Genomic DNA, 24,591 nt, shown 5'->3' with positions numbered 1-24,591 from the left:
TTATAAAGGAGGCCCCAAAGTTCTGGCCTCAAACCAAGACCTGCAACCAAAACTTCAGGATTGTGCTTGAGCTACTTGACGCCTCCCCACCCCTGTGCCTTTGTGAATGTCCAGCTCCTCATGGCAGCTGCACGAGGGAGCACGAGCCGGCAGACCCTCGTGCAGCTGCTGGTGAAACACATGGCACAGAAATCCTGAATCTGCTTACAATCGCATTTACAAAGCGGAAGAGTAATGTAGATTTAGTAGCTAAACTGCCTGTTAGATTACAACCAACATGGCCAGGTGTTTATTCTAAGTGTCTTTGCCAGCAAATGATAGAAAACAATTGTTCACTGGTGTTTTTATCGTCTTAATGATGACATGTGGTTGTAAAACTTGTTGCAGCAATGGTACTATTAATTCCAAGAGACAATCCTGAACTTGACATGTTCAGAATCTGTGTTGTTCTGCTCAGTGCAAGAAGAGCTTGCTCGTTACCTAAAGCTACTGTACACATTGCCTTCTATTAAATCAGCACAAAGCGCCTTCTCTACTCATTTATCTCTTTAGGACAGAAAATCAGAAGACACTTTGTTTTCTTCAGATAAGATATAAAGGCCTAATGTTGCCACATTTTCTGCATGAGGTCCTATTTAGTGTGATGGTTATACTTGTTTTCTTTAGGTTTTTATCTAAACCAAAACATTTTCCACTTACATTATTACCAGAAATGAGCCAGTATGGGATTCTCACAGTGCTCTAAATAAAAATCCAGAAATGTTATCATATTTTCAAACAGGTTTGAAACTGAAATATAGAAGCAATCCAAACAGTTTCACTTGAACTAGATGTTCAACTAGATGTTCACGTAAAACTGTGCTAGATAGTTTGACAATTTAATTCTTCTTAACTTTTGTGTCAACAATTTTTTTGAAAATACAGAAAATATATATATTTTTAATAGTAGTAGTAGTAAGTTTCAAGTGCTTACTATGTTATACCTTTTTAGCTGCCCAGCTGTTTCCAGAGAGACGTAAAAAACAGATTTTGTTTAGTTAACTTGTCAAGCTTTGTTGGCTAGCCTGGATTCTGCTGCTGAACAGATGTTCCATTGATATCTTGGGATGGGAAAATATATCTTCACTGAGTAAAAAAATATAATAAATAACAATTGTGAATTATTAGGAACATCATATATGCACACTTTGAAATAAGTACCTAAAAATATGAGATCAAATTTGATATCTTATATAAAGCTTGCAGCAGATGGGGTAAGACTGCGATTCTCTATGCTGGAACTCATTTCACTGTGTTACTCATCCTGGCAACTTATAAATCTAATGTGTAAAGATAAATTGTGAAAGTCTTTACACTGTATCTGTTAGAACATCACTTTTTTTGTCGTTTAACTGAAGTCTGTCTTCGAGCAGATTTTTTTTTTTTAATCATACAACTTTGTTTTTCTGGTCTTAGCCAATCTTTCCCTTAGCAAAAAGTAGTTTACTTAAGTATACTAAAAGTGCTCTAATTTCATACTTAAAATCAGGCCTTAGAAACTTAGAGTTTACTTATTCTAAACTATATTTCATATACTTAACAAAAGTATAGTCAAGTGTACTTGGCTATACTATTGTTTACTTTATTGTTTACTAAAGTATACTTTAAGTATACTTAAAGTAAAGTTAAAATGTAAAGTTAAAAATGTCCCGATTTAATTCGAAGAGGTATTACTTTAGTAATACTTCAAGTACACTCAAAGTACATTGTTCGGTATATTTTCTAAACTTATACGTATGTATTCTTAATAGAATTTACTTCAAGTATACTACTTTTTGCTAAGGGTTGGAGTTGACACTTTTTTTATATTCACATTTAAGACTCTTATTTTGAAGAAAAAAAAAAAAGAAACTTTTATTGTATTTCCTTTTTTTGTTGACTACCGGCTAACAAAAATGGTTTATTAGGTTCAATGCTGGTGCTTAGTTACATAAGCATTGCCAACAACTCAACGATTTGTTAACACCATGTAAATATATTGTTAACTGCTGGCTGCTAATAATGCTAAAGCTAGCTATGGATTACCAACCAATTAGATACATTTAATGGCTATTTACTATTCTTATAATGGGTCTTTTTAGCATTTGATGTATTTAAAATCTGTGACACCAAAAAAGACCTTAACTAGATCGTTTGAAAACATCGCAAAAAATGTTTTTTTTCAGCTTTGTAGCTTTAAGAGCATCATTTATTTAAAAAAAAAAAGCTTAAAGAGGACAATATAAAGAATATATAAAAATCCTGAACCGGATTATAGATTTTGTAAAACCTATGTTTTACAAATATAAATACAAGTTAGGACAAATGTTCTAACTTGCAAACCCTTAAAAATGTTTCGTAAAGAAAAAAAGCTTTCCCTGAATATAGCTAAAATCTCTCCTTAAATCACTCACCAAAAACCTAACATTCTGTTTCATCTCATGTCTCATGAGCCGGATGCATCGTCACACCCCTCCTCATTACTGTAATAACCAATAATGGATAAAAATCTCCTACATAAGCAGCTGTGTAGGTCCATGAAGATCTCTTAATAGCCCGTTAGGTCTCTTTTTAGAGAGCCAACATGCCCTTGACTTGTGTAGTAGCTGTAGAGTGGCAGTTGCTGTAGACTCTTGTGCCTGAACGATAACTCTTGAATTTAACTTTATTTGCTTTTGGAGTTCTGGCTGGGGGGGTCAGAGGTGTTTTTTTTTTTTTTTTTTTTTTTTTTTTAGTTTGTCATATGAGTAGTCAGATGTTTCATTTTGGTCAAAAGCTAATTAATAACAGCTGAGCCTTTTACCAAATCTGAATTCTGTTCCATCACTTCTGCAAAGTACAATCTTTGATTTGAATAGCCACAAACTGGTAACGGCTCGTTGTTTTCTGGTACAAACTGATCCTTCATTTTAAAAAAAAAATAGAGGATTCACTGATTATTCAGTGTTTTTGTGGACTTTGACTTGAAAAGTGTTTAAGAAGTTGATAATCTTCCTATCTGTGGAGAACAATGAAGCCGCTGTGGATATCAGGTCATGGTGAATGTGTTCTTTCCACAAAACGAAGACCCTGAAACATCTCCTCTGTTAAAAGGAAATATAAATTTGAGTGTCTTCAACATGCGTAATGCTTTTGAAGTTTTTATTATTATTATGATATGCTTTAGGAACTCATTTGAAAGCTGCACATCCTGTCACAATGATCCCCTTTCCTTTGGACCGAATGCCTTAACAAATTAATCTGCTTTTCTGTTGAGACGTTTTATTGGCAGTGGAACTAATCGCAAACAGTCAGATTAAATTTAGGGTGCTTTACGGTGTTAACACACGTTCCTCCGATGCACAGAAATCCACAATCATAATACCGGTCACTCAAGCACGTTGAGCTTAACTGTGGTCATAACGTTTCCTTAATGTAATTACTCCATGATACTCTGACCAAATTTGTGAAATTTAATTTAAATAATTTTGCATGTTTGAAATAAAGTTGCGAAAGTGAAATCTTCTGGCTTTTTATTGCAAAAGTTCATAAAGATTCTGGTTTGTAGGAGGGTTATGAAATTTCTTTAAAACCTGTAGAGACTTCTGTTTATTTATTTAAAACTATATCTCTAATGACGCCCCCTTAGGTTTCAGCCAAAAGACAAGCAGAAATAGAAGAAAAAAAAAGAAAATGTAGATGTGTAAACATCTTGGCTTCACTTGTCTGCAGCCTACGTGTGCTTGTTGATGAAATCCAAGCGTCTGCTGTAAAGGCAAATCAATTAAATCTTGACACTGATTTGTTTTTCTGCTGCCTTTTTTTTATGTAGCATATAGTTAGATGCATTACTTAAGTGTTAAGTGCTTCGCAGCATTATAGAGAAACACTCAAAGGTAATAAGAGACACAGTGCTCTGAATTACTCGGATTTAATCAGCAATCACAACTTTGTTGGCTGGAGATGAATAATTTTTAATAAATTATTGTGGTGTAGATAGAGGACTGCTGCGATCCTTCAATGTTCGCTGACATTTAATTAGATTTTTTTCTCCTGTTCTTTTTGGAGAAGATGGTGATAACAATGAATTGTGCCTGGATACTGTTTGTCAGGTGAACATAGTGTACCTCTATTAAACACACCCTCCTCTATCTCGTATCTGATCTCCACCATTATTGCTGAGCATTTCATTGTGTCCTTGCTTTATATATTTACACTGTAAACGAAATTGCATCGGATCACAAAGTGAGAAAGCTTGGATTGGCCTAGATAGATGGCTGGATTTAATTTACTCCTTAAACAGAAGACTTTAGAGGTTGTGGAAGCTGCAACCAAAAAAAAAACTTCAGCAACTCTTCATGTGTGCAAGTCGCCCATCAGAATCGTGGAGATGATGCGAGCAGAAGCGAGGACGTGAGCTTTTTCCACGGTGCCCCGTGGCCCTTTTGTCTCCAGATTTAAATGTACCAGGGCCCTTAGTTTGCCTGTAGTGTTTGTGCGCTGTAAGCATTATTTGCATATTCAACATGTACATTATTCACATGGCTGATACTGCTCCTTTCATAATCGGGCCTCATGTGTCTCTTTTCAGACCCATCCCCCACCCTCAACATTTTGAACCCCCCCCTTTTGATTAACTATTGTCCAATTTGATACAGCGTATTTCAGGAGCTTGTCACCTAATGCAGGCAGCTGATTAACCTGGGGTCTGGCTGTTGAAGTTCCAATCCCCGTCCTGTCTTAATTTCTTTTTTTTCTTTTTTTTTGGTCTCTTGCACCCCCCTTCTACCCCTCCTCCGCCCCTCCTCAGCCCTTTGTTGTGGTGGCAGCAGCGGAGCATGCATTGCATTGGGGCGGTCTGAAGCATTGTGTCTGATTTCCAGCAGACAAAACTGACCTCTGGGGATTTATTGACAGTAAACTCCTCAGAGGCAGACACAGAGCTGGGATAGAGCGTTGACGAAGCTAGAGAGGCGTTGGGTGAGTGGGGGTCGTTGGAGAAGGTTTGTAAGGAGATAGGCACAGAAAAGAAAAGATGGACACATAGACGCATGGAGCAAAGGAGTTTCAACACTGTGAAGCAGGAAACAGGTGGAGACAAGGAGGGAAAAATCGATATTATGGGACAAGGGGTGCAAACATGTGGAATTAAGTTCGATTTCTAAATTTAATTTTTTTCAGTATAGTATTTTCTGTTGGCAAGTGAGAGAAAATGGCCGCCTCCTACGAGGATCTAATTAATTTTGAAGGATCATCAGCCCCTTTAGTCCGAGGCAGGGTACAGGAGGGGCGGGAGGGGAGGCAGACCCCTGGGCTGATTAGAATTCACTGCAGGTAGGCGCTGGCTGCTGCTCACCCACTGTGTCACGGCTAAAATGGAACCACTGTTGTGAGTGGCAGTCTGGGCAACAGTAGCCTGCCTTATCCTGGCCTGCTCCTTTGTTGCCAGCGTTCACCTTACTTTACCCCTCAGGCCGGTGGATTTACATGTCGGTTTGGTTGCGCCGAACAAGGAATATTACAAACACACATGTTTGCATTTTCGAAAGCAAATAAAAACGAACAGGAAGAAAAATGGTCTGTGACAGCAGGATACAGTAGCGCCTCACGTTAACCCCCGTAGGGAATGAAAAAGGTAAAATGTTTTTTTATTGGGGATAGATTTAGTCACTTAGCCAAATTGTTCTGAATTTGGCTATGAAATATGACATTTTGGTTTCTTTTTTTCTTAAAAATATTTTTTAAATGGGGGAAAAGTCATTATGCAATTAAAGTTGGGCAGTTCTCTCATTTAGACATGGGATTTAGACTGAATAGTTTCTTATTACAGGTGTAACAATACATAAGTCTCATGAGATAAGAACAGACACAATGTTGGGATTAAAACTCAACATCAGATTTGAAAAAAATTTGTTTTTGGAAAGTTAAACCCAAATAATTTAGTCCAGTGGATTTAAGTTTACAATTAATATTTTAGTTTTAGCAAAACCTTTCTTTCTAAGAAATATCAATGTCTTTGAGTTATCTAGCTAGAGTAGCAATGTAATGCACAATGGCCCTTGACCTGGTAACTTGGAGGCTAGGGAGGAAGGTAAAAATCTGGGTGATGGTTAGGAGGCCTCCAAACCAATTCCTTTCCTGTTGAAACGGATGTTTTTTGTTTTTGTTTTTTTACAGAATGATTTTTCAGAAAAGAACAATCATATAGGAAGAAGAAATATAGGAGGACTGTTTGTTTTTTTTATTTATTGCGCTTTTTTGCTTTGTATATTTAAAATATAACCCCCCAAAATCATAAGCACTTGTTTCAGCACATAGTAATAATGGTTTCCTTAAATCATGTTACCCCTCTACCAATCCAAACCTCAGCGTTTGTACCTACACATTCTCCATTATCCCTTTTTATAAAATTCTAATTATAAACTCACAATTTTATACCCTTGGAGTGTAATTTCCATGTATAATTTTTACAGTTTCTAGCTCTCTCTTTTTTTTTTTTTTAAAGTAAATGACATTTAGGTTTTGGAGTTCCAACCAGATCCCTGACTTGAATCTGACAGAAAATTTGTGGAAGGACTTGGGTAATATCCAGCAGATCTTCCAAAAAATTAAGATAAATTGCCAAAATGCAAGCAATAATAACAGTTGATTGCTCCATTGGTCATTTAAATTATTCCACTGATTGACGAAAGAGACGTAAATGATTAAAAAAATGTTTTGCCACAATTTTTAAATCAAATGTAAATAAACACTACTTAATATTTTTTACATTGTTTCTGACAAGATATACCAGTAATACAAGATTCTCTCCAAAGATAAAAAACAACAACTCCATAGTTGACTGGAAATCATTTTTGATCAGTGATATTAATGTGTTAATAAAAAAAAATTTGAAATTTTGGGCTGACTTATTAAATATAGTCCATCAATTGCATAGTTATGGCTATCCTAATTCTAAAAATGATGATGATGGCCTAATATCTGTTCAGTGTAAATTTATGCTTTTCAGATTTATTTGAATGTAAATAGTAAAAAGTCTGGCCCATAACTCAAATGGTATTCCGACTCATTTAAAAGCAAACACCTAAAAACCTCTAAGATTTAGTGACTATAGTAAGCTAGGAAACAGCTTTAGCATGATTAGCAGCTAACAGTTAGCTAGTTGCCATTTTACTAAATACTTTAGTCTAATGTTGTCTGCCTAGTGTAATTGCTATAATCTTGGCATAAAAAGGTTATGATTTCTCTCTTCCACAAAGGGAACAAACCACAACTTAGTCAAAAATACCAATAAACATTATATTATATAGCTATTGCTATAAATTTAGATACGTTTTTTTTTTTTATTACTTGGTATTCTTATTGTCTTATTTTCAAATCAGATCCTGTAATAACTTGTATTATACCGATACCAGTATCAGGCGGGGTCCCGATACAGCACTAAAATGGTGGTATCGGTATCGGTATATACTAACAAATAGGGCACCGATACCATTTTGAGAGCCAAAAGTTTATTCAACTATTGGCACCATTCCAGGTAGGCAATATAAAGTTCTACTGGATTCACTTTGTATTAGTCTTTTTCCTGCATCCCAAAGGTAGGCAGCAGCTTGACAAAGCCATGATGGCAATTATTTTACATCCAAGTAGTATGCAGTTCTTCATATATACACACACACATCAATGTCAAACTGATGGTATCGGCATATCAGTATCGGCCAATACTGCACAGCCAGGTATCGGTATTGGGGCCAAAAAAATGGCATCAGTGCAACACTAGTAATAACCGAGCTGCAGTTTGTTGCCGGGGACATTTTTTTCATACTTTGCTTTATGGAAATGTAGTTTTGTGAAATCTATTAATAATGCTGTTTGCAGGTTGGCTACAGGGGTCATCATGATAATAATTTTATTTATAGTTTAAATGATAAATTAAACTGAATGATGCTTCAAAAAATTGGTGAATTGCAATGATTTTGATTTTTCAATTTTTTCCTTTTTTTTCCATTGGGTGAATTGACAAATTTGAAGAATACGATTAACTGCTGTAACTGTGGGAAGTTTAGTGAGATAAATCAAACTTCTGTATGTAACTGTGTCCTACAAAAAAACTTTTTTTGAATTTAAACTTTGTTTTAATAGTGTTTTTTCTGATGGTGACACTATTATAACCTAAGAGAGGCTGCAAAAGAATAATTTAATAAATAATTTTTAATCTACAATTTTATCATTATCATGAAAATACCAAATTTTTACATTTTACATTTTAACTAGGACAATCACCTTTTCCTAGTTGCCCTATATTTTGGTTTAAACAGAGATAAGATTATAAAAGTGGTGATTATTTAAAATAGTTCTGTGCATACATAATGGTTAGATAGGACTTTTTGTAATGCAGACACTAGCACACACTATATTTAATTTTGCACACATGCAAGTGCTTTACATACAGTAAGTGCATTTCTGTTAGCTGATTAATAGACATAGTTTGTAGCAACTACCCTTCTGTGACTTAGTCATTATAAATATTTATCAATATTTTTATACATATTTTTTCATGTTATCTTTGTTTACAAGCCACTACCTGTCTCAGAACAGATTTTGAACCAAAAGGAGAGAATAAATTTTCCTACAAATGCTGATTTTCGTCTGTGACAGCCCAAAATCGTAGTCTATAGTGGCTGTAAATCAGAAAAATTACATTTTTAAACTTGGTAATACCACTACTCAGGTAAAGTCCAAACTTGTTAACAAAAATAGTCCATCAATATACAATATATCAATAACTTGGTTATCTCAAGTATTAGCATTTTAGTAGCTGTAAAATACTATAAGAAGTTGCATAATATTTCATGCTTCTCTCTCTTCATACACCCTCAGAAGGTCTCAAATATTACATATCTGTCAGAAAGAAATGCACCCTGAACACACAATACACCAAGTATTCAAGTGTTCTACATTAAAGCGTTTTATTTAGATTTAAAAAACACTATTTGAAGGTCCCATCATAGCAAAGATTCTCATTGAGGTATGTTATGCTCATGTGTGAAAACAGAGACATAAACCACCATGAAATTATTTTGGCTTAGCAAACAGAACATAGACTATAGTCCAATATGCCTGACGGTTACGGAGACATAAAGGACCAGGAGCTTAAACATCTTAATAAATGTCCCTATATTGTAATTGAGCATGTAGTAGACACTGGAAGAGTGGATTTTTTTTATTTTTTATTTATTTTTTTGCAGTTTACTTCTGCTTTTATGGTTAAAACCTTGTTAAAAGCCCTCACTAGCAAATTCATAGCATTCAAATTGGGGCCTCATCAAAAGGTTTGGTCTCGCTCTCTATAGTGGCTAAAATATCCACACCAGGCTTTCACTGTCTCCTACTCGCATCTGCAATTAGGCTTATGACACAATACGGTCAATGAACAACCAAAGAACAATGTTTTAATAAGGAGGTAACTGAAAATGACCTCGATGGTAATGTTATTTTTAATCAGTAAGACTAGCTATAATAGTACTGTACTACTACGCTATTTATTAACACCACAAACCGTTTCTTTTCTATATCAAAGTTAATTTATGAAGCTACCAGAAAAGGAGGAAAATGAAACTGATGTATCTGACCACGAGCATAAAATTAAACTTCATAGAATGTGTCCTTACACATGATCGCTCTGCTTTGGCAGCTCGTAAGTTTTATAATCCGCTACGATCTAACAATGTCACATTACCCAATGCTACAACATGGAAAAAAAATCAAGTGATTCGTCATGGTTTTATGTTTTCATGGGTATGAAGTGATTTATGTACAGGAAGCAAGAAATGGGGGCTACAAATTGGCTACGGAACAAATTGACACAGAGCTGTTCAAGTCCTTAAAAAGAAAATGGGATTCAGCAGAACAGAGCGCAGAGAAAAAGCTGAAATCAGTAACATCCCGGGTAGATATGCTCAAGGCTTGTCTGTTTGGAGCACACAGTTGACTTAAAGTTAATTTTATCGATGCAAGGGCAAAAGTTTACTCAAATATCATAGTTAGAGATTTTAATTTGAAGCGTCTGTTTTCTTTTTCTTGACTGTGTGTGAATGTTTTCCATGGCACAGAATGATCCATCCCAATTTGGGGAAATTATTCTCTACCGTTGCCATTACATGCCAATACTTGTCCGCATCAAATATGTAAGATGAAGCACATTTCAGGGAAACAAACATATCGGTGCAGGGATTTCAGAGCATCGTAAAGTGGAAAACGTGGAATCGCTTGGAATTACTTCTGCTCTCCTCCACTTTGCAGCACCAAAATCAGGAAAGAACTCATCCTGCTGGAGGCACATCCATTATCTAAAACATATTTGTATATTACCTTGGTACAGAAAAAAATCTAATAGTTGCATTAATCTGCAGACAGAATGCGTCAGAAAATTGTGCTTGAGTTCCTCTGTAGAACTTCTCTAGTGCTGTGAAAGAGTAATTCGTGTCAACACTAATGTGCAGGTCTGGTCAAACCCCAGCACCGCTCTGGTTACTCAGCGGCCCGGTGTGGCTGCTGGCATTTCAGAAAGAGAGCACTTCAATTTAGTGTTTTGGCAAATGGAACTAGTGCTGAATGTTTTTTTTTTTCCCTATGTTCAATATATCCCACAAAAATATTTAAGAGTGTCAGGTCAAACTGAACCGACATTAAGTGTGTAATTTCCAGATACTTTTAAGGCTGGACATTTTAACACTAATAAAAAAAGAACAAACGTGTTTGGAAATTCATTTTTATATTGCTTCTATGTATTTTTTTTTTACTTTGCCTTACTTTGGGTGATGTTTTCTGGGCTGTGGCTCGTTTTAGATTGTTTCTGTTGCCAGTTTTTTTGGAGTCAAACGTTTCTTAGTTAATGCGTTTGTTGAAATGAAGAGCAATTGTGTCAGGCTTTCTTGGCGTCACCAAACCAGCACATCACATGCCTCATGCTGTTGAATGCCTTTCTTGTGATTTCCAGAGTAAGCCTTGCATGCTTAATATTTGACTCATCTCTATTATCTTAGGGCTTACATTTACTCTGCACTTATATGCAACATTACACAGATAAAATTTTGGATTAAAGAACGTTTCGTGGTTTTGATTTTCTCAGTTTTATATTCAAACAAAAGGCCATCCTTGATATTTATGAGAGCGAAAGATTATTTTTCTTGACAAGGGTGTGGCTTTGTTATTCTGCAGTTGAGGGGGGGGGAAAAGAGGCAACCAAAGACAAAATCATATTCAACATTGATTTGTGATTTGGAAGTCATGTGATCACAGAAACGTCCACTCGCCTTGCTGTAAAAACTCTTCACACATCTGTTGCAGCATGTCTGTGGCAGATATTCCTGTTACTGTGGCTCGAGGTTCATTAAGGGAGGGGCAACATCGACAGGCAGAATGTGGCATTAAGATTTGTCTTTGTGTCCCCCCTCCCCACCCCCTTCCCCCCCTCTCTTCCCCTCCTCTCCAAACACTGTAGCAGAGGAACACATGATTTGGACTGAGAGGACTGACAGCCTTGCCTAGCACCAGGTCACTGATCAGCCATCTCCACCAGCAAGCTGACCCGCTTTTCATCACCAGCCTCACAAGCATTTCATTTAAAAAAAAAAAACATCATCTAACTGTGAGTAATGGCCAGCTTAATTTTTTTTAACTCACATCACTATTTTAATTGTGATATTCACTTTAGTTTACCTAGTGTCATAAGGTTGATTAATAATGTGTTGCATTCTTTTTAATTTTAATAAATTGCATTTTTTTTGTGTGTGTGAATACATTTTAAAAAAGACATTAACCTAAAATTATATATGTCCACATAGGTTTATTTTATATTTAGTTTTAAAGGGAGTGCACATATTTTATTTTGTATTTTTTTTAAACTCATCCAAAAACACCTTCAGTTACAAACAATCCAATACTTGACAAGCTTTACTAAATCAAATCTGCTGCAGCTTTAAATATCACATTTCTACATTTTCTTCTTACTTTATTTGAATATTCTTTTTTTTTTCTTCCTGCTGAGGGAAAAAAGGCACATTAGGTTATCTCTGATCAGCTAGGTCACATATAGTGTATTCAAAGGATAGTTAGGAAATGGCATCATTGTGAACACATGGCTGACAAAAGAGGCCTGTTGTCCTTTTAGCACAGTGCACCACCTAAAGGCGGTTGTAGGTACTTCAGGACAAAAACAACTAAATTTACTTAATAAAATAATCATCTTGATTCTTCTTTACCTGAGACAACTTTAGTTTTTTTGTATCAGGCACAGAGCTAAGAACCAGTAGTGTCATTATGAATAAAAATAATAATTCTGGTGGGTTTATTGGTTACTTTTTTAAATTTATAATTGATTCTGTTATACTAACAAACAGTTTTTTGTTTATTTTTAAAATAGATTTTTGTTTATTTTTTCAGTATATTTCTGTGACGTGTAAAATTAAAAGGCCATCTTGGTGAATGGCACTAAAAGTTAATTTATTAAAGTAATTAAATTCATACATCAAAACTAATCTGCTCTATATACTCATTACACACAGACCGATATGTTTGAAGTGTGTGTCTCGGTTCATTTTGATCACCACTGCAGACAGGCGATCAGTCTATGGCTTTGCTGAGGTGTTAGGAGGTTGCTTTATTATCAGCCCTCATATATTCTGCACTGTTTGGTTCAGTTGATATCATCTTCCTTTTGGAGAAAATGTGATAATTTTTCTGTAAAGCATTTATGCAGTGACACTTAAAACAGATATGTTTGGCAATGTGGCCATCAAGTTCTGCATGAAAATAAATATAGTTTCCCCTAAAGAAGTATCAGCAGAAGGAAGCATGAGAGTAATCATGAAGTGATCTAAAGTATCTTGGTCAGCAGCTGTATTAAAATTGGACCTGATGAAACACCAGAAGATAAAAAGGCTCCCAAAATCTGTTTTCTGGCACCAGAGGTAAGATTCCTCTGGTGTCATCCCTGTTTCAGGAGTAGCCCAACACAAACATATAAAAGTTGTAGCCAATTTCCTGGATTCAGCTGTTTGTAGCAGCTCTAGAAGTTGCGTTTATCCCAGCTGTTTATGTCCTACACTTTTTCCTTCCACTCAACTTTCTATCAATATGCTTAGACGAGACACTCTAGGCAGGCAGCTTCTTTATTTAGGACGCTGATCAGATTATCTTCTGTCATCAACACCTTCCATATGGTTGTGTAAATTTATAACACAAAGTTTTAGAACATATAAATGTCACTTATAAAGCAAATAATAAAGCAAATATTGTTTTGTGTTTTGTAATTTGAGGTACCTGTTAATGGGAAGGTTTTCAGCCAGCTTCGTTCCTCCCTCTTTCCAGGTGTCATCAGTTGCAAGGGGATGACCGAGCGCATTCATAACATCAATCTCCACAACTTCAGCAATTCTGTACTTGAGACCCTCAATGAGCAACGAAACCGCGGGCACTTCTGTGACGTGACCGTTCGGATCCATGGAAGCATGCTGCGAGCTCACCGGTGCGTGCTGGCCGCTGGAAGCCCATTCTTTCAGGACAAGCTGCTCTTGGGCTACAGTGACATCGAGATCCCCTCTGTGGTCTCAGTTCAATCCATCCAGAAGCTGATTGACTTTATGTACAGTGGCATTCTGCGAGTGTCTCAGTCAGAAGCTCTGCAGATCCTTACCGCCGCCAGCATTCTGCAGATAAAGACCGTCATTGATGAGTGCACTCGCATTGTGTCCCAGAACGTGGGCCTTGCTGGTCCAGGGGGGTTCCCGGTGATACCAGGAGATTCTGGCCAGGACACCCCTCGTGGTACACCAGAGTCTGGCACCTCTGGGCCCAGCAGCGATGCGGAGTCAGGCTATATGCAAGTAACATCACAGCAAAGTGTAGATCGTGCATACACATCACTATACTCCTTCCCTGGCCTATCTCTGCAGAATGGCACCCGTGAGCGGTCCCTTTACGCTAATCAACTGTCTGCAAACTATCCGAGTAATCAGAGGGATCAGTCTCAAGATCCAGCCTGGATGAACCGCATCCAGGATCGGTCCCAGCAGGGGGATCGCTTATTTTCCACTGCAGAGTCCACTCACTGCCGAAAGCAACAACGACCGTCACGCATCAGTACAGAAGGGCTGCACATAAAGCAGGAGGCCGAAGATGAGTACACCTGCTGTGACGATATGGGCGACTGCCAGGATGACACTGATCACAATGAGGGTGTGGAGAGCGAATCCAAGGTTGAAAACTTTGACTCAGGGGTGAGCTCTTCCATCAGCACAGAGACGGATACCATGGAGCAGCAGTCATACCTGACAGGCTTCAGTCGAGACGGGGTTGGGGAGGGACAGCAAAACGAAGGTGCCATGGTGCAGATAGAGGTTAGCAACTCGTCCCCGGAGCAAATGCAAAAGACGGAGGATGGGGACACTTCCCACAGCACTAGTGACAGTAGCATGATGCAGCCCCTGCCAAACTCAGTCAAACTCAGCCCCATGTCCCAGTACATGCGCCAGATAGAATCACACACCAGCAACCTGAGGATGGCACCCACCCTGACCAGCAATTCCCAAGTGGGCACTGCTGTAAGCACCTTCCTGCCCACACTCTTCCCCGCACAGCCGTCTAGAGACAACAAGTCTTTCCTGTACCTTCATGGCCAGCAGCAGCCCCAGTTTGTGGCAGTGCCCCCGCCCGCAATGCCATCATTCCCAAACCCCATGTCGGTACCGCAGGCACCATCGCAGCAACAGCAGGCTGCAGGAGGGATGGGTCCAGGGGAGAAGAAGCCCTATGAATGCACTCTCTGCAGTAAAACCTTTACTGCCAAACAGAATTATGTCAAACACATGTTTGTTCATACTGGTAAGTCAAAGTTTCCAACAGAAATGTTAAATGCTTGCTAAAAGGTTAAGTGAGACAAAGGATTAGGGTTAAGTAGGATTTTATTTTTTTTGTCATCATCACAGATTCTTTCAATACCTTAGGTTTTGATTTTAAAAATGAAGCTTAGTTGGACGAACTGTATTTTATTTGCTTGAACCACTATACCAGTTGTTGATATTATCAGCTGTTATTGCTGATATGGATCTCTTTTTTGTTTCACTTCTTCAGGTTTAGTTATGACCAACTTGTTTTGTTTTGCATAGGAAATCCTGGGATTGTGTAACAGACCACACAAGATGAGACAGCACCATGTACTTATTTCTATAGGAATGATAATGAAAAGCGCACCCTGGATACATACAAACATTGAAACAAAGATGATAGGTTTATTATGATTCCTCTATATTAATACCCATCTATTGTTTATTAGAGTTGTACCTATCAATAGTTTTGTGGCTTATTTACTTTATCTTTGGATTTCCTAAAGCTTTGATCTGCCGTTCCCGATTTCAGCAGTTTTAAATCTTTCTACTTAGCTATACTTTGTTTATTTCTTTCCTGCATTGTGGAGTCAGGTAGTTATATGAGGGGCTGAAACGATTGTTCGGACTAATTGATTATTAAAATAATTGTCAACAAATTTAGTAATCGATTAATTGTTAACTGGAGTAAAGAGAATCTAAAACATGCATTTTGCTGACAGAGCTACCCACTTAGACCATTAAAAAGATACACACATTTTTTGCATGCAAGATATAAAAAGAAAAAATAAGTTTTATCCTTAAATATGCTCTATCAAGAACTCCTCAAGTGGGAAGGTTTTAGTTTCACCTGGTTTAAATTCTACAAAAAAACTTCTTTAATGAACGTTTTTCTATTCCAATTATTAATCAATTAAAATAAAAAACAGATTAATGGATTAGCAAAACTATCATTAGTTGCAGCCTACTCCATATTAGTAGAAACACTACAGCGCCCAATGTAGAGTCATGGTTACGCTGTTCCCTTTAACAATGAAATAATTAGCTTTTATTCATATTTTTATTTCAGTTAGATTTTCACAGTGATATTAAGTTTTGAATAGATTCCTTGGAACATTTTGAAGCATTCTGACTGTCAAGAATATTTCACAATATCACATTCTTTTCATTTGAAAGCATAAAATAATATTCTTTTCCAGCTTTATGGTCAAATATGTGTTAAAATATTAGAAGAAAACATGATGTTTTTAATCATCTAATTAGCAATTAGCCTGGTTAGCATGATTAACTGTAAAGAGCTTAGCTCTGAGACATTTCCACATACAGCACATCTCATGAGGTTGGAGGATAAAAATAAAACAGGCCAACATTTCTATACTAAGTTCAGCCTTGTTTTTGAAAGTTGACTCAAATTAGAATTAACAAGCACACCTCTAAAGTACATTACTTCCTGTTTAATACAATTTAGTGAAAGTAACACCTTTCTGCTGAACCCCACTTTAACAAAATCCAGACTATGACTAAATAAAAAATACTGAATAAATATTGTACTAACTGTACAAGTCGAATTACTTCAATAATATTATGAAATTATACATATTTACTATATAGACTAAACTAGACTGATTAAAATAGTCTGAAATTAGGTTAATTTGAAAACAGCTGAAAATAAGTCTTTGTGTTTTTTTAAAGGCGCCCGGTCACATACTATGACATTACCTGTCAATATGGCAGCGGCTCACTCAAGTTGCATAAAAAGCTTTCCGTATTTAATTATAGTGCCCTGTTGGTTTCTTATAGTTTTTCTTTATTTAACAGTTTGTTTCTGCTCTATTTGTTTGTAAGCAAAGCGCTTTGTATATATTCACCATAAAATAATTCCACAGGTACAATATTGCATATTTGTGAAATCAGCAAGTATATCTAAGAATATCTTAGAATATCTAAGATCAAGTTGGAAAAAGTACAAAAAAAAAAAACAGATCCCAGAAGGGATGAACTACAAGTCATGCTTGCAATATAACATGTATGTTTGTGTTCACTGAGGAGGGAGCTGACGCTCTGGAAGATACAGATGCCTGATAAAAAGCCCAATCTAACGCTCCAAGTTCTTGTGATTGAAACATATTTAGGTTATACACTGGAAAAAATGATCTACGAATAAATAAAAAATGACTCAAATTAAGTGTTTTCACCCATAATTTGAGTAGGTAAATGAGATAGTTTGGCAATGGAATTAGTATTTTTAATCTTAAAATAAGATAATTAGATAGGATGCACTTGAAATAAGACAATGCAGTTGTGTTTTCTTATTTTAAATGTAAATTGTCTTGTTCCATTGGCAAAATGTGTATTTTACTTTCTTAAGCCAACAAATACACTTATTTTAAGAAAAAATTACTTATCTACTATTATATTACTTATTTTGATTTCTTCTAGTGTATAAAACATATGATATTAACAGTTGTTTGAGTTTCGAATTTGGTTATATAAGCTGATAGCAGATGATGTGCAACAATGTTTGTGTCTGCGAATCACGTCTGCTGCAAAAATTCTTTACAAAAAGGACTAAGTAAACACTTTCAAGATGCTTAGTGTATTGAGTGATTTGAAGATAAATACATATACTATGTTTTCCCTATAGTTGTATTATGTGACTTGGCCCCTTTAAGCAATGCCAACCTCATCATTTAGCTCCTGCGGAAATCATCCTGACAAAAGAAAAGAATCAAATATCATATAATTAGATGGTCCCATAAAATAACCAGATTCAAACAACCATTATTATTCATTACAATCCATTTCCTGGCCAGAAGTACTTGATATATATGGGATACTGACAGAGCAGTGTTAGACAGAGATAATAAATCTTTCACACTGTCTGTAGACCGCATCCTTCAGTGAAATAAAAGTTTAAACAAAATGAACACAGAATTAGTTCATTTTAGCTTAAGGTATGTACTTACAAGATAGCATTTGAGGTTTCTGCACACAATCCAGCTACATGATCCATATGAAAAGTCTGCTGGCTGTGTTTCAGGAAAATTAAGGGTCACAAAATGGACTTGACTCTCTTCCAAATCAATTATTTGCTCATTTTTTTGCCTTTAATATCTCACTATATGCTTTCAGAGAGCCTAATAAACACTCTGCACAATGAGGAAGCTGAAATCTTTCATTAAAAATGGCCGCACCACACAGATTTTGACATTTCAGTCAAAGCCCTCATCAAGTTGGCTGTTTACACGATGAACAGATGGAGCTAAATTAGCTTTAGAAACGGAGATGGGAATAGAATGAGGAGGTTAAGATTTGCACGGTTTTCCCAGGAGTGATGCAAATAGTACAGTTTTTTTTTTTTTTGCTAAAACATAATTTTAGCATAAGATTGAGAGTACAGTTGGACACATGGCAATGGAACTACTCAAATGCAACTGTTCAGACACTGCAAATGAGTGTTCCTGTCTAATGTGTAAACCATATTGTTTTTCGGGGGGGTTTCAATCCCTTAATGCTTTTGTATTGTCTGCACTTCCAGGTGAGAAGCCTCATCAGTGCAGCATCTGCTGGCGCTCGTTTTCCCTGAAGGATTACTTAATTAAACATATGGTGACACACACAGGGGTGCGGGCCTACCAATGCAGCATCTGCAACAAGCGTTTTACCCAGAAGAGCTCGCTGAACGTCCACATGCGGCTGCACCGTGGAGAGAAGTCCTATGAGTGCTACATCTGCAAAAAGAAGTTCTCACACAAGACCCTGCTGGAGCGCCACATGGCCCTACACAGCAATGCCAGTGCCATCACTGGTCTGTCTGTGAGTGCAGGCAGCGCGGGTCCTGTCTCCATCCCCATGCCGATTGCTGTCCCCGAGCCCGGAGCTGGAGTTGTGGCCCTCGCCATGCCAGTGAGCGGCGGCGCCGGAGTAGGGGCTGGGGTTGGAACGGGAGTGGGTGTAGCTGCTGAAGCAAGCTGCCAAGAAGGGACCACCTACGTGTGCTCCGTCTGCCCTGCCAAGTTCGACCAAATGGAGCTCTTCAATGACCACATGCGAATGCATGTCTCCGATGGATAAGTACAAATTTGAAAAAAAGAAACTTCTTTCTGAAAGAATGACAAATACAATGGCACTAGAATTTCCTTTTCTTATTTTGAGGTATGAAGAGTAATGAGTATAGACACTGGCACATTAAGTTTCCCCAAAAAAATTTTACTTTTTTTTTTTTTCCTGTTATTCTAAAAGAAAAAAAAAGATGGTGGCCTTAAGGCTCAGTAGTTTGATGATGATCTACTGGATGGATCCAAACTACGGGCCTCTAAATGTATGCTTTCCTAAAATACTGATTTATGTGTTGAACACTACCGAAAGGCCTACGAAAGAAACACATACACACAAACACACCTTTAGTCTAGATATGTCTGAATGACTTTAAATGAGCAAATATGTTCGAACGTCTGTGTTTTTTTGCATACATGTTGGTCTCTTTATTTGTCCAATTGTGTCTGTGTGTGCGTATGTATTGCCGTGACACAAAAATCATGGCAGTGGTGAATCCATATTGACCAGTTTGGAAACATAGATGTCCAAGCTTACTGTGGTATAATTTACAACGATAACAGTAAAAAAAAAAAGACAAAAAAACTGAAAAAAAGTATATATATCTGGGGTTGGGCTACATATTCCCTCTAAAATACTGATGGTCACAAGATTGCCTTCTTATATCAAAAAAAAATGCAGAGTACTTAATTTGACACTGGGTTTTATTTATTCCTGTGGTTTAAGGGATTATAATGCAGCTGTTGTCAAGGTACCGATTTTAGTCATCTTACATAATAGTAACTTCCTGTCAAAGGTGATGGGGGGGAAACTTATTATTTCTCACCTGTTTAACGATTATTGTCCATGAATTTTGACGGTCAAGATAACGTTTACTAAATTAATGTGTGTGGATCAGACAGTATTTTAGCAAAAAGACGTTTCCTTTTTTTCCTGGAGTTTGGAGTTTATCTCATTTGCATACACTGCCTTTTTAATATCCTAAAAGACTGTTAAGGCTACTTAAGATTTCTTCCACTGCAAAACAAACAAAAAAAAATGGAAGATTCTTGTGCTGATGGTTGTTTTTTCTTTTCAGCCTTTTTCACAGTTAAGGCAGGCTGGAATATGGGACTAAACTCTCTCCTTCATAATTGCTGCTCCTCAACCTGCACCCGACTGTTATGGGATATAGATTTAGAGGGGGAAAAAAAAGGAATTGTCACTTCAACTATTGTTGTTATCGAGTAGCCTGTTTGGTTTTAATCTCATAATTGAATTACAGTTTCGTGGGGAGGGGGTCAGCCAGTTCCTGATTGGATCGGCGTTGTAAAAGATGGTGTAAATTAATTTTGAGTCAGACTAAAAAGCAAAATAATTGCCGTCCTGATCCTAGAACGCCTGTGTAACCTGTTCATTACGATTGTGGAGCTGTTTCAGCAGGTGGGAGAGCTGAGTGCATTACTCTTCGTGCATTCTCTCTCTCTCTCTCCCTGAAGGCTCAAATGGCATGCAACGTTTTGAAAGGAAATACAGTCTGAAAGCAAAACAAGTAGCTTCCATCAATCGATAGCACGCTGTTTCATGATATACCACAAGCTGCAGATGGACTGTGTGGAAAAACAGCATACATTCCCAATTTTCTCTTACACCAAGACACAGTATGTGTAGACTAGATGTGGAAGCTTGTGTGTTCATGTCGTCATTCTTGCATTGTGCTACTTAAGGCTGATTTCAGATAGTTTTTTCATTCTTTTGTATTTGATTTTCTATCCAAAATAGGTCTCTCTCACACACACACGAACAGAGAAACACATGCACACGTGCAACTGCAGCCTAAAGGATTTGCTTCTTTAAGCGAGCAAACACTTTTGGTAGTTGTACGATAAAGCGAATAACTAACTGCATTCAGGAGGTCTTCAAAAGACCTTCTGTCAGTTCAGAAAAAAAGTGCTGTTTTGCACATTTTCTTAAAATGCCTGTGCTTAATATTTAATTGTTTTTCTTTAATAAAATTTCTTTTTCTCAATTTTAAAGGAAAAAAAATGTTTTGTTTAATTTTGATAAGTGGACTGCATTATCTTCTTGCATATATGTTGCACTGCTTAAACCAATAAGTGCACTACTGTTAACAGAGATATAGTTTTAGAAAAAAAAATCTTTCTTCTTTCTTTTTTTTTTTTTTAAGAGTTCACCTGAATAGCGGTGTTTCAAGTTTTTCATTTTGTAAATTTCGCAATTCTCTGCTTTTGTTATCGCTTGCTGTTACCTTCAGTATACTCTGGTTCCGCGTTAATGCAAGCATTTATTTTATTTAACCATCGTGTGTGCTCGTCTACGTTTAAACCTTTGAAATATTCTATCGTCTCAGTTCCCTTAAAGGTTTTATTATTTCTTTTGGTTTTGGTTTTTTTTAACAGTGCAGAATTTTCCTATGAGATCGTTCAAAGCCAAACATCATTGACAGTGAAACAACAGTAATAATAAAGAACCTCCCGTCCAAGTATGCCGGCGGAAGTAATATTATATTATTAATAATACACTTATATGTGTGTATGTGTGTAAATGATGTGTGTCTCCAGGAAAAAAAAACTTTCTGTTGTGATGGAGTAGAGCTTCTTTGATATCAGTCCGTCACTTGTGCGCAGTCGTGTTCCTTTCCTTTCGGTGTTTGTGTGTCCGTGAGCGTCTGTATGCGGTAAATAGCCTAATCAAATTGTTGATAAGTGGAATATCTCAACTGTAGGGCTTCCTTTGCAATATGCAGCGCAGGTACTATAAAAAAAAACACACACACAGCTCTCCAAACCTTTTTGGGCTAATAGGACGCCTGTAACAATTCCTTAGCTTAGGTCAGCTGGCACACATCTGGTTCCGGTTCAACTTGATAGATATCAGAAGAAAGGAATCACTCTTATGTGAAACAGATCTTTGAAAGTGTGAGGTCTGTCCTCAGTAAAAGTAGCACGTTATTGAACAATTGATTGGGCCTGTCTCTATGGTGTGAATAAAAGCCTATGAATTCTGTGGTTCCTATCCATAGCTGTTGTTGCCAGTTTGGCAAATTGCTGCATGCTAGTGCTATATTTGTCTCTACACAGCACGTGGAGGGTTAAATCTCATGCCTTAACAGACAATGCACTAATTAGAAATATGTTAGCAACTGCCGAGATCTCTTTCCAACAGTATTGCCACCTGTATGGCACAGCGCAGCTCGTGATGTTTGTCGTCCATTGAAGATCCAAACACTGCCAAACCTACATCATCCCTTTTTCCAGGAAAAAGAGTGAAAAGGCAGAGAAAGCAAGATGAACTGTGGGATTATTTCAGCGATCTAGAATTCCTTCAATTTTTTGACATACATGTTTTTATGTGAACACGTGTATCAAATGCACTTTTGACTGTAGCTAGACGAGTACAACCAGCCTTGTGGTGTCGTTGGCCTGATAGTTGTAGCTTGGTGTTGGTTTCTTTAAATGTTTGGTTTCACGATTACACTATCAGTTATTTCACAGTCGCTTCTCTTTTTCCTTTCTATTCATTTTGTTTTGGGAATTTTAAAAGTAGCCAATCTTCATTTGATCTGGCTGAGGGCTAGAACTCGTCCCATCGGTGATTGACTTCTTGTATCATAAGGTGTTTAATAGGAGACTAGGTTTGAAAGGGGAAGAACCTTTTGCTCCAGTGTGTCATAATGTGCTATAGACTCCCCCCCCATACCCAACCCCCAGTCCATATCCCCTTCCCGTTGCATTAGCATCACATGTCCTTCACTGTCCATAGTTATATACTCCTTAGATTACTTCGGCTAATCGTGGTGGTGCTTAATTCTTCTCTCTCGGTTGCAAAAAAGAAGTTACATATAGTTCCTTGCAAAAGTTTTTATTCCCTTTAAACTTTTTAATAGTTTGTCACATTATAATCACCACCTTAAAGTATTTCACTGGGATTTTACAGGAGACCAACAGAAAGCAGTGCAAAACGGGCAAAGTAAAGGAAGAAAACCTATGCGTGGTTTACAGAATTTATTATAAATAAAAATCAATACATTTGGTTAGAATTAGGATGGTATTTAATCTATGTTCTATGGTTGTAGAGACAAATTTTGATCATATTAATGGTTCAAAAGTTAGTTTGGGTTTTTTAAACTTTTATTTTCTTCCCCTCGTTCATTCCTTTAGAGCATCGGTGAAAATCTGTTAAAATTAAATATGAGTAAATGCAGTTATCTGCTTTTTTTATGATAAAGCTGCATCACTATTTAAGTATTATGAAAAACAATGTTTTTTGTGGCTATACCCTACCCCTCGCTAGCCCTACAACTAATTTTTAAAGTGAAGTCAAAATGTAAATTTATGTTTGAATACTTTTTTTTTTATAATATTCAATATAAAAATCTTTTACCTCCAATTTAAAAAAGCTTCACAGCTTTTGAAAATGATTTGTGCGTTCCCTCAGATCTGCTGAAATGTGTAGCATTACTGCTGAATATAAATATACACTACAGTGTATACATGTTATATATATATATATATATATATATATATATATATATATATATATTACACGCCACAGATATTTGCAAAAACAATTTTGAAAACCTTGTTTTTTTTCCCCTTTGCTTCACAGTTTTGCACTTACTTTTTATTCTAATATCACTTAGACCATCCTCCCAAAAAATACATGCAAGTTTCCCATTATGATGTGAAAGAAACTTTGAAATTTAAAGGGTAATAAACACTCTGCAAGGTGCTTTAGAAGTGGTTGCAACATTATCCTAAAATGAAATTCTTTTTTACTCAATCGTGCTTCTTAGAGTTGTAGATCTAGACCTTTCTGTTGCAACATTTTTGCATATTCTCCGCAACAACAAAAAAATATTTAAAAAAAACTAATGGAAAAATAGATGATAGCCTTGAGCCTGCAGCCGTTTGTGTTGTGTTTGAAATATATTCCTGTTTGTTTCGTTTATATTAGCGTAGAGACACAGGGTCTACAGTACATTGTTGTCCTTGCAGTAAGTTTAAAATTTCATTGTTAAAGTTGATTCTTTCAGAACTCTTCCTGCTTCTCTGGTGGTCATTGTGGTGTTGTTCAAAGCATTTTGCGCGGCTGGATTAAAGGAGTAGTGGGCTTTTTTTCTACCGTGTATTTATATATCTGTTTATGCTTTGCATTGAGGTGAAAGATGGATTGGTTGACGTGTGGATGGAACAGGGTCATTTTAGTCTGAAAAGCATAGGTCCGTCTTACAGTCTGTCTTAACATTTTAAAGTCAGATTCTATTTTTATTCAGGCAAACAAAACAATTCAAAGTAGACTAAAAGAAACACCACTCAGCCAGTAGTAAACTGCATGTTGTCCTTCCAATACATATAAGAGTAAAATGGTTACAAATATGCTATATATATTTTGAGTATTGCCATCTCCGTGCAGATAAAGAATACATTTTTCAGATAGTTTGATACAAAAGAAAAAAAAATCTTTCCTGCAGCTAGAGTATTACTGTACCTTGTGGGATATAGGGAGTATGCCTCTCAAGTGCCTACCAGAACATGCAGCAACTATACAGAATATTCATAGTTTTTCTCTCCTGCATTGCACAAATACAGTATATACGCTATTAAGAATATACTATTTATACTAGTACAGCTGAAAACCTAGTGCTTGTGAG

The 24,591-nt window shown here is 36.7% G+C and overlaps 1 protein-coding gene across 1 annotated transcript; it reads left to right on the top strand.

The window, feature by feature from the left end:
* Positions 1 to 11,504: 11,504 nt before the first annotated feature.
* On the top strand, positions 11,505 to 23,328 carry zbtb20 (zinc finger and BTB domain containing 20). Its single transcript, XM_015393427.1, has 3 exons — positions 11,505 to 11,647; positions 13,369 to 14,880; positions 18,421 to 23,328. Exons 2-3 carry the CDS (start codon positions 13,389 to 13,391, stop codon positions 18,954 to 18,956), a joined length of 2,028 nt encoding a protein of 675 aa, XP_015248913.1. The 5' UTR covers positions 11,505 to 11,647; positions 13,369 to 13,388; the 3' UTR covers positions 18,957 to 23,328.
* Positions 23,329 to 24,591: the final 1,263 nt, after the last annotated feature.

Source organism: Cyprinodon variegatus, unplaced genomic scaffold (genome assembly GCF_000732505.1).
Source record: "Cyprinodon variegatus isolate N-32 unplaced genomic scaffold, C_variegatus-1.0 Scaffold641, whole genome shotgun sequence".
Lineage (NCBI taxonomy): Eukaryota > Metazoa > Chordata > Actinopteri > Cyprinodontiformes > Cyprinodontidae > Cyprinodon > Cyprinodon variegatus.
This window is presented reverse-complemented; position numbering and strand designations above follow the sequence as displayed.

Coding starts and splice junctions, on each gene's coding strand:
- zbtb20 (XM_015393427.1), top strand. CDS start 13,389: ATGACCGAGCGCATTCATAACATCAATCTCCACAACTTCAGCAATTCT. Junction 14,881..18,420: donor ACACATGTTTGTTCATACTG/GTAAGTCAAAGT, acceptor CTGCACTTCCAG/GTGAGAAGCCTCATCAGTGC.